This window comes from Ylistrum balloti, unplaced genomic scaffold, assembly GCF_031769215.1.
Source record: "Ylistrum balloti isolate Yb309-2 unplaced genomic scaffold, AGI_CSIRO_Ybal_v1 Utg370720, whole genome shotgun sequence".
NCBI lineage: Eukaryota > Metazoa > Mollusca > Bivalvia > Pectinida > Pectinidae > Ylistrum > Ylistrum balloti.
This window is the reverse complement of record NW_026782428.1, coordinates 223785-239257: the sequence shown is the minus strand read 5'-3', so window position 1 is coordinate 239257 and position 15473 is coordinate 223785. Positions and strand designations below refer to the sequence as shown.

Here is a 15473-nt window from a genome sequence, read left to right as displayed (position 1 = left end):
AATAAAAAAAAATTAAAAAACTGGTACATACATAAACATAAACATTTATTTCCGTAATTGAAAATATTACAAACATTTCCTTATTAACAGCCATGTGCAAGCTTCCCTACACATTACATCTTTGTAATGTCTATGTCTCTACTAGAGATGAACCCAGGACAGGTCTTTGTGTTTTCTAGTCATACACTCAACTGATTGTGCTTAGACGAAGTTCTCCCTAGCCAAGCAGTATAGCCCGGGTGTAGATTAATAGTTATCTCCCTTACATATTACACCCAAGACATTCTTTAAAAAATCAGTCAGACAGCAGAAATATCTAGTTCAATCTGACTAAAATCAGTCAAGTTCTGTTCCTCTATTTAACTATATTTGCACTGTGCTGACAATAGAGGCCAGTAGATTTGCACGACAGTGAATATTCTGATATATTAACTTTGGAACTATAGATACAATTATCTACATTCTGCAATATCTCTCAGTAAAATACCTCACATTTTTGTGTAAATAGCTTCTGCTTGGATTTGGTCCTCCGACGTCAGACTTCCTAAACAGGGGTTCAACTGTATAAAGAGAAGTCCTCACTAGATAAGCATTATATTCCAGCTTTTATATACCAGTGTTGTATATACCAGTGTTGTATGTACCAGTGTTGTAATTACCAGTCATATGTACCAGTGTAATATGTACCAGTGTTGTATATACTAGTGTTGTATATACCAGTGTTGTATATACCAGTGTTGTATATACCAGTGTTATATGTACCAGTGTTATATGTACCAGTGTTATATATACCAGTGTTGTATATACCAGTGTTGTATATACCAGTGTTGTATGTACCAGTCATATGTACCAGTGTAATATTTACCAGTGTTTTATATACCAGTGTTGTATATACCAGTGTTATATATACCAGTGTAATATGTACCAGTGTTGTATATACCAGTGTTATATATACCAGTGTAATATGTACCAGTGTTGTATGTACCAGTGTTATATATACCAGTGTAATATGTACCAGTGTTGTATATACCAGTGTTGTATATACCAGTGTTGTATGTACCAGTGTTGTATGTACCAGTGTTTTATATACCAGTGTTATATATACCAGTGTTGTATGTACCAGTGTTGTATGTACCAGTGTTGTATATACCAGTGTTGTATGTACCAGTGTTTTATATACCAGTGTTTTATATACCAGTGTTGTATATACCAGTGTTGTATGTACCAGTGTTGTATGTACCAGTGTTGTATATACCAGTGTTGTATATACCAGTGTTGTATGTACCAGTGTTGTATATACCAGTGTTGTATATACCAGTGTTGTATATACCAGTGTTGTATGTACCAGTGTTTTATATACCAGTGTAATATTTACCAGTGTTTTATATACCAGTGTTATATGTACCAGTGTAATTTACCAGTCATATTTATCAGTGTTGACAAGTTTTGGTGGCAAAGGAAAGCTGAAGTTCCGGAGAAAAACCACCAAACTACAGCCAGTACCTGGCAATTGCCCTACGTAGGTCTCAAACCCACAACACAGAGGTGGATCAGACCTGCTACCCAGAGGTGGATCGAATCTGCTACCCAGAGGTGGATCAAACCTGCTACCCAGAGGTGGATCAAACCTGCTACCCAGAGGTGGATCAAACCTGCTACCCAGAGGTGGATCAAACCTGCTACCCAGAGGTGGATGACTAGGGGGTTAATCCCATTAAACACCTGGCCACAATATATACATATGGACAGTTTGAAGAGGAAATGATAATATGACACACACAGTAACAGTCAACAATAGAATGTTATAGAAAAATATTGCACAAAAAATAATACACAGTAATATGGTGAACTATTTAGTGTTGTTTGAGGCACGTTGATGAATGTTTGTTCAATTATGTTAATCCAAAAAGCGAAATAGTCTTTATGCTACAATCTGCAAACGTACATAGTACTGTGAAGACAATGAATGAGAAGTAGTGATAAGTAAACAGTCGTAGGCTGTGTCTTAACTATTGTCTCTTCACTAATTCTAATACCTGTGTTTTGTCACTAGGAGTCTTTAGCTATTTTAGTTTATTTTGTAATCTTCAGTGTAAAAGTTTGGTCCCAAACTAGAAATTGGTGAGAAGAGAATTAAATTTTCTAACTTATATAATGTATATCATCATCAACATCTGTAGAAAACAATACATGATAGTGTAATATTTTGTTAAGTCGCCAGTTTGAGAAAGACACTCCTTGTTTAAACCTTATAAAATTTACATCTAGTCTGGACTGCACGTCTATAAATAGATTCCTAATTACAATGTCACTTGAAGCTACAAAATTAAGGTATAATATCACTTTTTGGATAAGTTTTTCAGTATCAAATAATTCTGTGTTTTGACAAAATATGTTTTTATTCTGGAGTAGTCTCTGTTTGAGAACACGTCTTTGTTCTGTAGTAGTCCCCCTTTGAGAACATGCCCATGATCTAGAGAAGTCTCCCATTAAAAACATGTCTCAGTCTGGAGTATTCTCCCTTTGAATATAAGACTACCATCTGGAGAAGTCTCCCTACGACTTCCTTGTGCTGGTCCACTTTCTCACAGAGTTTAATGGTGTAAATTTTAAAAGAAACATGGATACAGACACAAAAAAGGGTGATTTCATTTTGCTCATCAAATTCTTGACCATCATTAAAACCAGGAGAATTTTTTTTAAAACTAGTAAATTTCCATCAGACATAAAAGCCCAGGAAATGTTCATCAGACATGATACTATGGTGTAAATATGAACCAAACCTATGGAGAGGTTCTATCGCTATGACATAGATTTGGAACAGGACAGTACAGGACATGACGGATATGGTTAGTTTTATATGTCCCTCACAAAACAGCTGGGACAATTGAAGTAGAGAGAGCAGCTTCATGGTATATGAAATCTTGAGACTAAGACCATACAGACAATTCTCTCAGTTCCTAACATGAGAATTATCTCCATAACCAGCGACTACAAATGGACAGTGTCTCAATTTCAGTCCTACTTCTAATTAATTTCTAGTTTGTAATTCTTCAACAACAGCCACTTTTAAAACCTGGTCACTCTCTAGTACAAGGCGTTACATCATTATAGGGGGTGACAGAGTAGAGTCTTTGTTAGCTACTTTGGCTGTGAGCATCCTTTCTCTGTCCTGTTCCTTTTCCCTTTGTTCTTCCTTCAACAACTCTTCTTTCTGCTTCTGTTGTTGTAATTTCAAAGCCCTTTTCTGAAAAATACCATTAACATGAAGATAAAAGCATTGCAAAAAAATATCAAAAAGATATATGTACTTAGAGGACTTCATAAAAAAATTTCTACCTGTTTCTGTAACATGTCTATAATCTAATTGTTGACTTAAATTTTCCAAAAAATTGAAGAAAGAAGAAATATGAACTTTATTTGTTTTACAAATATGGCGAAACAACCTGCTGTAAATCACTTGTCTTTAGTGTGGGATTCATTTGTGTGTTCTTTTGTGGGGAGAGTTAATCGTGAATAAAAATCCTTTGTGATTATTTGTACAGGGACTTGGTTACCAATATCGGAGTCCATATAACTAATAGTTCATCATTAGTAAATTGTGAGTCATTTCCAGATAACTGTTTATGAAATTATGTATTCGTGAATATGTCTGAAGAGGTAAGTTTGCAAAGAATGAACAATTCAAGAAATCTAGGTGAATTACAGTATATAAACTTATATCAATCACTCTTGTTGGCCTAGATGTTAGCACTAAGCACTTGTGGAAGGAAACAAGAGTACCAAGAGAAAACATAGATGGTTTGGCATTCCCCCCCCCCCCCCCCCCCCCCCACTTTCATGTTCTTTGCCGGAAACAAACACCTGACAGCTAGGTGAAAGGTGAGTTTATTACCACTGCGCCATCCGACAGCTTAATATATAATACCCAACTAATAGTTTGTTGTCACAAAATCTTACCTTGAGTTTAAAAGACCGGTCAGACAATGACTGCATCTCCTTTCGTAGGTTGTTCAGTCTGGCATAATATTTTTTTGCTTGAGTCATCTGGAATGAGTAACATTTATATGAGATATTCACATTTATCAATAATATTATCTCTTTTTTGTACTTCATTTACTGTCCAATGAACAGCAAGGATAACCTTAGGGGAGGGGGTCTCCTCGTAGTGGCTACATCACTGATATATTGAACGATGAAATCTATTCAATCTGTCATGTATTTATCTGTATTATATTTGAATCCTAGAAAAATAAAAAAGGAAATCCCTCAAAATGTTTACATTCAACAAAATTTGTCAAACCAAGACAATTTAATTGTTTGAATATCCAAGTCAGTGCTAAACCACTTTTCAACAAGGGAAGTAACTCTTGTTATTTTTCAATGGACAACTAATGAACCGGTGAATAATGAAGAACTATCATCCATTAAGTTCTTTATGTAGCTACTGTGTCATGTCTTACTTTATAGCTTCAAGTTTAGGTTTTAAAATCTAAACATGAAAATCTTTAATTATGATAAATACACAATTCTTTCTACCATGTTACTTGATAATGGATGTCACATGTCCTACCGTTTCTACCAGATCCTCCATCGCTTTACACTCTGCAAACTTTGTGTTTTCTTGTTGTATTGTCTCTATAAGTATACCCTGGTTCTGTCTGTAATATAAAATTGACAACACAACAAAAAGTCTTTAGTGTCTTCATAGACTAAGATACATTCATCTATAACTAATGCTTTATCACTATAGCATTCAGTGAGGATGGAACAACTCAAGGACAGGGAGGATGGGACAACTCAAGGACAGGGAGGATGGGACAACTCAAGGACAGGGAGGATGGGACAACTCAAGGACAGGGAGGATGGACAACTCAAGGACAGGAAGGATGGGACAACACAAGGACAGGGAGGATTGGAAAATGAAGGACAGGGAGGATGGGACAACACAAGGACAGGGAGGATGAACAACTCAAGGACAGGGAGGATGGGACAACTCAAGGACAGGGAGGATGGACAACTCAAGGACAGGGAGGATGGGACAACTCAAGGACCTAGAACACAGGGGATCCATATGTGGTAATTTTCTACAGAAGATACTCAGTACTAATGTAATTGATGAAAACACTGTAACATAAATCCATATAAAAATATACCTACTTACTTTATACAGGAATCATATAACCTTATTCATCTCCAAAATAACTTACAGGATTTCGTTGAGTGAGCTCTTTGATTTCTGCAGGTTTGGAAGGTAGTGTTCCAGGGTTCCTAACGTCAACTTCTCTATAATAGCCGGGTCTATAGGGACACTGTCATCCACTGATACAGAAAAGGAGGACTGTGTTATTACTAAAGTTGATATATAAAACAAAATATATCTGACTAGACAAGAAAAAAATCTCATAACAACTGATTTTCTCAATTATCAATGATATTTTGAGTCATTATTGGAAGTGAAAATCAATAATCAATAACACTGCTGTGTGATTTTTTAGTATGATACTAATTCAGTTCTACTGTATACTGGGGTTATGTGGCAGTAAACATTTGCCAATATCTTGTAGACACTTTTATTGAAACCACAGCAGATATTGATGGGTACATCATAAATTTACCCAGTATGGGCTAATGCTAATTCTCTTATAACTACAGTACATTGAATTCTTAAAGATTTACAGGGTTTTGGCCACTTATATTTCAGCCAAAAAAATGCAATAATGTATGTAGTATGCAGCATACTGTTTCTCTCAGACAACCATGAAAGCTGTCTCTGTCCCCTTTAGCTTAGTCTCATGAATAATGCATATTTTTAATGTGATACAAGGTGTAACTTCTGCTATAGCAATACCCTTTTTAGTTAATAGGACACTACTACACTAGTCACGTCTAAATTCATTTACAAGGAAAAACATACAAGAATCTCAATGCTCAAATTTCTCCAAGTCATAGAGTTTATGTTTTTATAGCTGAATTGTCACTGGGATTCATACATGATCATATGAGAAATGTCTTCCTTTTACACTACTGTTTATGTATCAGACACAATATTAGTCAAAGTAAAACTTAGATTGTCCATGTGACTTGTCACCTCCTTCAATTTCTTGCACATGCGTAACCAATAGTTACGAAAATGTGAAAATGTATTGGGATATATTTGAGTGATGCCATCAGTGGCAGTGCTACATAGATTGTCCTGTGAAAGAATTAATCAAACGCCAAAACCATGGCCAATACCCTTTTAATGATGTTTCATATATTTCTTAACTTTTTTTGTAACTGTTTATTTTTCTGAAAATTTTCCAAAGCAATATATATACAATAGAACCACACACAAGGCCTTTACTAAAGTTCACACATGAATCATCGTGATAGTATCCTCAATAAATAAATCTATAATCTTACCTTCCTCATCTTTTTCCTTGTCTTCTATAGGAACATTACTTTTATATATCTTTTTTTTTGTAGTTTCAAAATTTTCAGCTATATATACAATAGCCACACACAAGGCCTCTCACACATGAATCATCGGGTTTTAAATAAATCTATAATCTTACCTTCCTCATCTTTTTCCTTGTCTTCTATAGGAACATTACTTTTATCATCTTTAGTTTCAACAGCTATTTCGGCCACATCTCCAGGGGTTTTCTCATCTTCTGCTGCACTAGCTTCTCCACTCATAGACCTTTGAAGCTCCAACTAACACAATAAAACCCTGTAATGAACATCTCCAGTATTAATGACTTCTTCCTTGTCAATCAGCTCTGTACCATTTTCCCCCGTTTCTCTATGTTAATTGTTGCAACTTGTCTTAGTAAACCAGTCTATCTTACTGCAGGTTTTATTACTTATAAACTAAAAATTCACTACAGAACAGCATTACAATACAAACAATCTAAGACAACGATGATTGTGTGTACAAATAATTTGTAACAAAACGAAATCTCTTGATTATGAAATGAATAATACACAATGGCACGTCAAAATCGCAGTAAACAAAGGTAAAAATATCAAAATCGCAGCTTACATCATGTATAAAATAATTCTGATTGGCCGACTGAAAGGTATTGAAATGAAAAGTTGAAGTTAAAGCAGAGCATACATACTTAATTCGTACTGAAATATCACGTAGGAATGAGAGTCCTGCAAGGATTTTGCGCGCCCGGCGATTCGTTAATTAAGACTTTTATATATTTTTTTCGACGATGCATTTTAAAAATGTTCCAGTCTGTCCATCAGAATGATTTTTGCGTGTTGTTAGACATGGGTGTCATGTCTATGATACAAAAAAATATTTCAAAAATGCCCCAGGCCTCGGACACTCATTAGGTAGATCGGACTTCCTAGGTACTGGTAGTAAAGACAGTATAGACGAGAAGGAAATTCATCTTATATTAAATGATTACAAACTTAAGATTATCAAACATTCATGATGCATAAATATTCCAAATATGCCATTTCTACTCGCCCAAAACTTATCTGCAAATATTTCCTTTTCAGAATAACCAGTCACCTTTTAGATCCCTCCTCCTTGTAGACAATCGGGTTAGAGTGACTTCCCTTCTCTACTTTTGCTTTACCACATATCTAATAGACGAAAATCTTTTTTTTTTTTCATATAATGAATATGTATATATATTTGTCCATTTACCATTAAAAGATTGTCAAGTATCTTGTTTGTTGAATAAAAGTGAAAAATGACTACATTTTATTGATTGAACACTCTGGGGAAATGGTAAATTGTGAGAGCGACATCTACATCCGGATAAAATATGGCGACCGAAAACATCTTGGGAACCGGTGAGTTATGGAGAAATGGGCCCGCTCCGGGTTCCTTATATCAGTTTCCCGGGAATAGATCATCCCAGACGAGCTCACAGATTGGACCAGCAAAGCGTACTATGTAAGTTTAGAAAAAGTCGCTTTAAGTTGTTCTTGGAGTAAGATTCTCCTTTCGTTTGATTGTCTAAACTCGTGAAGTTGTGCTGAATCATGAACCCCCCCCCTCCCTCTCCTATTTCCTCGTTTTTCAAAAGAAAAAAAATGAATTAAGAAATACTTATACGGCTATCTTTACCTCCTTAGGTACGAATATATCAGCCTCAGTCAAATGGATTTTGGAGATGAGTTACCATTTTACAGATATGTATCCGTATGTGGTTAACTCGGTTAAAATTATGGAAGATAAAGTTGAGAACAAATATTGAACGGTACAGACAAATAGTACAAATGCTTGGAATTTTTTGTTAAATTAAGACAACAGTTTTAAAGTAAGTCTTCAGTTAGTTTTACAATTCGACATATTTTTTTTTGGTATTGTCGTCGTAAAGTTTCACGCTGCTAAGTAACAAAGCTCCAGTGTATTATTTATAATTTTAGTAGGCAACTTACTGGACGAAAATTCTCTGGTATAAAATTTGTATGTTGTACGAATATGTATGTGGTATCAAAATGAATTGGTACAAAAATTTACACTCTTAAGTAGTTCAAAGCGAAGAAGTGCTCTCATTACAGTACAAACTAAGACCTTTCAATTCAGACATTTAAGAAGAGAATGTTTAAATAATTATAAGAAGTACCAAAATTGATTTTAAATGAGACTTCATTGTAATATAAAAAATGGCAATGTCATTCAGAGTAAGCACAGTATTATGTATTTCATCTGGCAACCATAATCATTTTATCAAATGTTTAAGGAACTCTTCCTTCCTTTAAAATTATATCTATGTTTTTTCTTACAAGTATCCTTTTGGACAGTCTGTATTTTCGCAGAGTAAGATACTTGTCGCATAGTCTTGTTCAGCCAAAGTCTTGTGTGCACACACATGATTGAGCCTCTTTGTGAGTGAGACAATTTGTCACTATATGTCCACTACTAGCGCTAAGCGCTAGCCAGAAGTCCACTTCTGTGTCACAACTTCACGACTGATAGTATGTGTGAAATTTTTCATCGTTTGTTTTTTTCATGGTGTCTGTTATCTTTAGGGATTGCGAGCTACATTCACTTTAAAAAAGGACTTAACCAAATTTAACCATTCAATGAAATTTATGAATTTACAGGGCTCCAACAGTAACTGGTACCTCTGTGCTGGGCCTGAAGTTTAATGGTGGTGTGATGATTGCAGCAGATATGCTCGGGTCATATGGTTCACTGGCCCGTTACAGGAATCTCTCTCGTCTACTGAAGGTGAACAATAGTACAGTAATTGGTTGTGGAGGAGACTACGCTGACTTTCAGTTCCTCAAGTCTGCTATTAATCAAAGAGTGTAAGTTTTTGTTCAGATTTTATAACAAGTTATCTTACTGATGCATGATCTTTATTCTGAACATGTAAATATATAGTGTTTCTTACGTTTCCTAATGTGTTGTACATGCCATTTAATAAACCCTACCATTTTATCTGTTGACCTGTAGAATTAACAACAAATGCTATTTCATTTGTCTATGACTGTGTCTGATATAAGGTCTAGAAAGAAAAATATCACATTGCTATGTGTGTTTCTGTTAACATGCCCAGAAAAGGGAAGGTTGGCCAATGATCTTTTTTGGCCCACTGTCATCAGATGATGGGCTATTTAAATGGCCCTGCATATATTCATCGTCTGTCCATAAACAATTTTTGCTATCACTTGTGACTTACTGGATGGTTCTGTCTCAAATTCCATATATATGTTTTCCTTGATCTTAAGTTTTTCCCATAAAATTTTTTGACTGATCAAAAAGATAAAATAGCTGGAAGACCGTTATCTTGGATTTTGACTTTGAAAACCTGCAATCGCTATTTCTTGAGAAGTTCTGGATGGATCTTTCTCAATATCATATATAGGTTCCTTTTGATCCCTAGTTGTGCTTGCTTGAGTTTGGGACTGATCAGAAAAACAAAATGGCTTCCAGGTAGCCATTTTGGATTTGGCAGGTAAAGATTATCATCGCTATTTCTGAAAAGGAATATTCAAATGTTTTATCATTAAGAGCAGAAACAGAGAAGAGAAAATAAGGAAAAAGATCCAACTTTCAAAGAGCTAATGAAAATCAAACAATGGTGGACGCCCCTCTGGGATATCTTGTTGTATTTTTAGAAGTTTTCTCTGTGTCAGCATTCCACCTTAAAGTTTTTTTATAGTGATCAAAGGCTCGACAAGGGAACATCCAAGGCTATCTTATTTGATATATTTATCAATAAAAGTCTTTGTTTCATGGTACAGTAAATTATTGCTTTGTTTTTGTTTGTTGGTTTTTTTTCCAGCAGTTGTCATGGGAATCTTTAACATTATCTCATTTAGAATATTTGTGATTGAGTTGTCATTTTTCAAATAAAAAAACATTAACTTAGTGATTAACTGGGATAAAACTACTTTTGTATTACAGTATAGATGAGGAGTGCTGGAATGATGGTTTCCAGTACACACCAAAATCTCTATTCTCTTGGATGACCAGGTTCATGTACAATCGACGATCAAACTTTGATCCTCTATGGAACACATATGTAGTTAGTGGAATACAGGACGGTGAACCGTAAGTATCAGATAATGACCAACAGTTTTGATAGAGTGGTCGGGTGGCACAATGGTAAAACACTCCTCTTTCACCTAGCCGTCCTGGGTTCAACTCCTGGAACGGACGTGGATAGGTACTCCGGTTTCCTCCCACAATAAGACCCCTCGTGCGCTTACATTCGGGTCAACAGAGTGATTAGTATAAGTTGAAATGACTTGTTTTGCAATTGTTGTATAATGAATAAAGTTTAGAGTTATAGTTGTGATGTCAATGGTAAAATTAAGCACATTATTTCCTGTTTTTGTGTCAACACCTTTTCTTAGAACTAGATTAGAACCAATTAGAGTAGGGTATACAATCACCACAACATAGTACAGGTTTATTGTGGTTGTAATACTTGATCTCCACACATTCAAAACTTAAATCTTATACATTTATGTAAAATATGCATAAAAAAATATTATATTCCCTAATGCTCTGAATTGACTTTGTCAGAATGGATTACATTTCTATGGTTACGTTTATTGCCAAGTTGTCTGTTCTTGATTGTATAGCTTGTACATATATGTAAAATATTACAACTTTCAGATTCTTGGGGTATGTAGACAAGATCGGTGTGGCCTATGAAGCTCCCACAGTGTCATCTGGCTACGGTTCCTACATTGCTCAGGTAACACTAAAGCTACAAAAGATTTTGTCTCTGATTAAAAAGTACTTGCCAGATTAGTAATATATGTGTGTTAATGAGTTGTTGTTATACTGCAGAATCAGATGATGAAGTCATTTTTTATGTCACCAGGAAAGCCTGTATATAGTTACATAAATAATGGTTTAGATGTGATTTTGTTATTTCATACAGAGATTTCCATGTGATAATTAGCAACAATCAGACACTAATTGGGTTACATGTCTGGGTTTTTTTACAATAACTTCAAATAAGAAAATGATTACATCTTGAAATCTGTTTCACAATATGTTTATTGCCTTAATATTTTAAAACCTTTTTTTTTCCATTTTAAAGGGTATCTATTTTAATAATCTCCCTGTTGATATCTACAACACATCCACTTCTGTCAAGTTTCTTTGTTTAATTTCCATTAAAATACCAAAGTGGATCATTTGTGTCGTGTAATCAGTGTGATATTTTCTGCTCAGATAAACTGTTGTTTAAATTGCAAAATTCTCAAAATTCATCACAAGAAAAATCAAACCAATCAAAATAAACTACAAACAAAAGATAAAAAGACAAAAAAAGCACTATAAAGGAGATGTAACAACTAGCTGGGATTTTAGGTTTTGAGTTTTAATTAAGCTGAGTGAGAGTGAGGACACCTTATTAAATCCAAGCAGGTGATGACTCTCTTTTAAATATTAACAAAATGATGAAATTTTTTGCTCCGTTGAGTTTCTATAGAATTTGCTTGTTTTTGTCAGCCCTTACTGAGGGATGCCTATGATAAGAACCCCAACATGACGATGGCCGAGGCTGAACACCAGATTGAGAGGTGTATGAAGGTCCTGTATTACAGAGATGCTCGCTCACTAAATAAGGTAAGGGATCAAAAGAAGGAACATTTTCTTTGTAAAAACTGTAGTCATTTAAGGTTTTGATTGTTACTTCATACATGTAATATTGTCTATTAGTGTAAAACTTCATTATCACCTACTGGCGTCATAGTTCATCATACAACACAAGTTCCTATGCAAAAATATGTTACCTTAATGTTTTCACCAACTAACCTATTAATGATGTGATGAGTATTTATTTGAATTGGTTAAAATTTTGGATTAATTGTTACAGTATGAGGTAGCTGTTGTAACTAAGGATGGAGCCATGATCAGATCTAATGTAGAAGCCAACGCCAACTGGGAGATCGCTCATCTTATCAAGTAAGTTGTTAGAAAATTAACATTAATTCTAAGTTCTGACCCCCTTGCGATGGTGGAGTGATAAAAGCATCTACCGTCTTCATCACTAGCCCTCCACCTCTGGGAAGTGAGTTGGAGACATGGGGCAGTTGCCACATACTGGGTGCAGGTCAGTGTCTTTTCTCCAGGAATTCTGGCTTTCCTGCTTTCAGTCAAACCTGGTACATCTTTAAATGATGTCATTGGGACTTAAAACAATAATAAACTCCTGGTCAGAAGATCATCAGACATAACAGTGTCAGATGAAGATTCGAGGTGAATGGTTTGATAACACCTCTTCTGAGTGGTTTAGGTTTCTCAGAAAGTTGAGAAACTTACCAATGTGTCGTGGTTATGTCCTTAAGAAGGACATTTTGTGTTTATTGCTCTAGATATGAGCTGCCTGTAGTTTGTTCATCCAGCAGTTAGAACAAGTAGACCCATCTTCAAAACAACCTTAGTTGTTGAAGGGACTATAAATACCAGTGATTTCACCCATTGGCTGTCCGTCCTTCTATCCATCTGTCAACTTTTTCTACTACTAGTCATGAGCAAATTTTGTCAAAAGCGTCCTTGGAGGAACGGGAACAAATTCCTGGAGGAGTGATAGCACTTAACCAAAATTTGATCTGAAGCATTCCTAAGGGAAGGGTAATCAAGTTTTTGTGAATGGTGGGTCTCAGCTCCCTGAGGGGGAGGTCCAATATTGAGAGCAAATTCTTTAAAATACTAATTTCTGCAGGAATGATTTGTTCATTGTTGTCTGGTTGACCCCCTAGGGGACAGAGGGTTGGGGTTCAATAGGAAATTTAACATGTTTCATGTTCTATTCTTCAACCAAGTATAGCCAGGTGAATGAAATGCCCTATGAGCCTTTTGTTGTGATGTATGTTGAAGTGTATATCTCTTGCGATTTCCATCCCGCGTGAGTCCATGTTACAATTGAATCTGCATCTTGTAAAAGAAATTATATTTCACAAAATATATGAATAGCTGTGGTTGTAGATATTAAAAACATGTAGTTGAGAATAGCTAAATTTTCTAATAATATGAAATCATTTCTAAATTGAATTGAAGTAATTGCTTGTTTTAATTTTAACACATTATTTGTAATCTATGGCAGAAACATTTTACTCTCTGATGCCTCTCTGAGTTTTGAGCATCAATTTATATCAGAGATTGGTTCTTATTTAAACTTGTATGAAATCTGTAATGGCTTGAGGAATTACACCTTTTTGGAAATGTATGAGGAATTGTTTTTCGCTGATTTTAAACATTTTATTTTTCAGGGGTTATGAATGATGATAACATTTACTTTATGGAAGAATTGTGTGCAAAATAGTGAAGGAAGGACCAAGACGTTTCTCAGTTCTAGTTTCAACCTGGATTCCTTGAGGATCCTGAATCTTCAATATGTTTACTTTGTGATGATAAGATAATTTGATCAATCAGTCCAAAGACAGTTTTTCCATCTACAGACACAAGTGCTAAATTTGACAGATGATTGAATGTTTATGAGAGTATGTATTTCATGAAAAATATAAAAAATCAACGTTTTATATCATACGAAAGGAGAATGTTAGTGAGAGGATGTGCTGTTGTAATAAAATTGTAAAATCATATTTAGTCTTTCTTTATTGTTTCTGCTGGTACTTTCAATTTGATTACATGCCAAACATGTCTTAATGTGAATATGGAGTTCAAATCTCACTTCATCTGTAGTCTGTAGCGCTTATGCTCACTGACAATTTTAGGGGAGCATATAGTTGCATCTTGTTTGTGCATCTGTCCTTTTGTGTCTGGAGCAAAACTTTGCCTACAGATAAACAAGGATTATGAAAATTAAGTGTATACATTGGTCAAACTATGGTGATGAGTAGTGTACTAAATTCTAGGCCCACGACCCCTCAATTACAGAGTTATTGCCCATTGTTAAAAATACCTTTTCCAGAGCATAACTTTGCCTGTATTGAAGGAAGGGTAATGAAACTTGGTGTATATATTGTTCAAATGAAGATAATGTGCAGTGTACCAACATTAGGCATGCAACCCCTTAATTACAGAGTTATTGCCCTTTGTTAAAATTTTGTATGGATAATTTCTTTGCCTGAATTTAAACTAGTATATTGAAACATGATGCTTATATCAGTCATACAAAAGACCGGAACAACGGAGAAGGGAATAGCCCATGACCCTTCTGTGTAGAGTAAAAAATCTGTGTCCGTGCAAAAGCATTGCTTGCATTAAAACTAGGATCATAAAACTTGCTGTATATGTAGGTCATACTAAGAGAATGTGCTGTTGACCATATTCAGGCCCTGCAACCCTTTGATTACAGAATTATGGTCCTTTGAACAGTGATAATTCTACACATGATTCCTGAGTCTTGTGACTCATAGAATTGCTTGAAATACTTAAAGTTAACATTGTTAGATCAGTTGTTTTCTACAATAGAGTTGAATAGGTCTTGTGAAAACAAGGATGAATCTTTTTCATATTTTACATTAGGGCACACCTTGGCAGTTTCTGGTTTGCAGAATAAATGTAATTTTGTATTTAAACTAAACAAAGTTTTTTGAAAATTTGATAGAATTTTCTTCTATAGGATTTAAACTGCAGGTAACAATGACCTTAAAACTAAGGCCCACAGCTTCTCAAAAGCTATGTGTAACTGATGAAATGAACACAAGAGATTTATACAGGCACAGCCATTTTATTTCAAACTTTTGACATTTACAAAATATAGAAATACACTAACTCGGCATTCAGTCATTCTTACAGAAACATAAAGATCACAGATATCATGGGTAATACTCTCCAGTCTCTTATAGATTTAAAACAAGTCTGTCAGTGAAATATACGATTGTTGTTCAATGTGAAAATAATGACATTAGCACAAAATATGGACAAAAATGTGAATGTAAATACACATCCTTTGTGTTGTACAGGGAATATGGCAGTGATTCATAAATTCTATGATAAAACAATAACAAACTTTAAAGTAACAAGTAAAACCAGAAAATATCTGTAAGGTGTGACCACTTCAATGAACTTGATGAAAATATCT

The 15473-nt window shown here is 34.9% G+C and overlaps 2 protein-coding genes across 2 annotated transcripts; one reads left to right on the top strand and one right to left on the bottom strand.

The window, feature by feature from the left end:
* Positions 1 to 28: 28 nt before the first annotated feature.
* Positions 29 to 6681, bottom strand: LOC132557765 (biogenesis of lysosome-related organelles complex 1 subunit 6-like). Its single transcript, XM_060222291.1, has 5 exons — positions 6558 to 6681; positions 5211 to 5322; positions 4574 to 4661; positions 3961 to 4047; positions 29 to 3247 (listed from the first exon to the last, which is right to left on the bottom strand). Exons 1-5 carry the CDS (start codon positions 6679 to 6681, stop codon positions 3101 to 3103), a joined length of 558 nt encoding a protein of 185 aa, XP_060078274.1. The 3' UTR covers positions 29 to 3100.
* A 1091-nt stretch (positions 6682 to 7772) lies between these two features.
* LOC132557781 (proteasome subunit beta type-4-like) lies at positions 7773 to 14028 on the top strand. The gene is made up of 7 exons (XM_060222307.1): positions 7773 to 7903; positions 9061 to 9267; positions 10370 to 10516; positions 11087 to 11168; positions 11933 to 12049; positions 12300 to 12388; positions 13696 to 14028. The coding sequence occupies exons 1-7, from the start codon at positions 7773 to 7775 to the stop codon at positions 13706 to 13708; spliced, it is 786 nt and encodes a 261-aa protein (XP_060078290.1). The 3' UTR covers positions 13709 to 14028.
* Positions 14029 to 15473: the final 1445 nt, after the last annotated feature.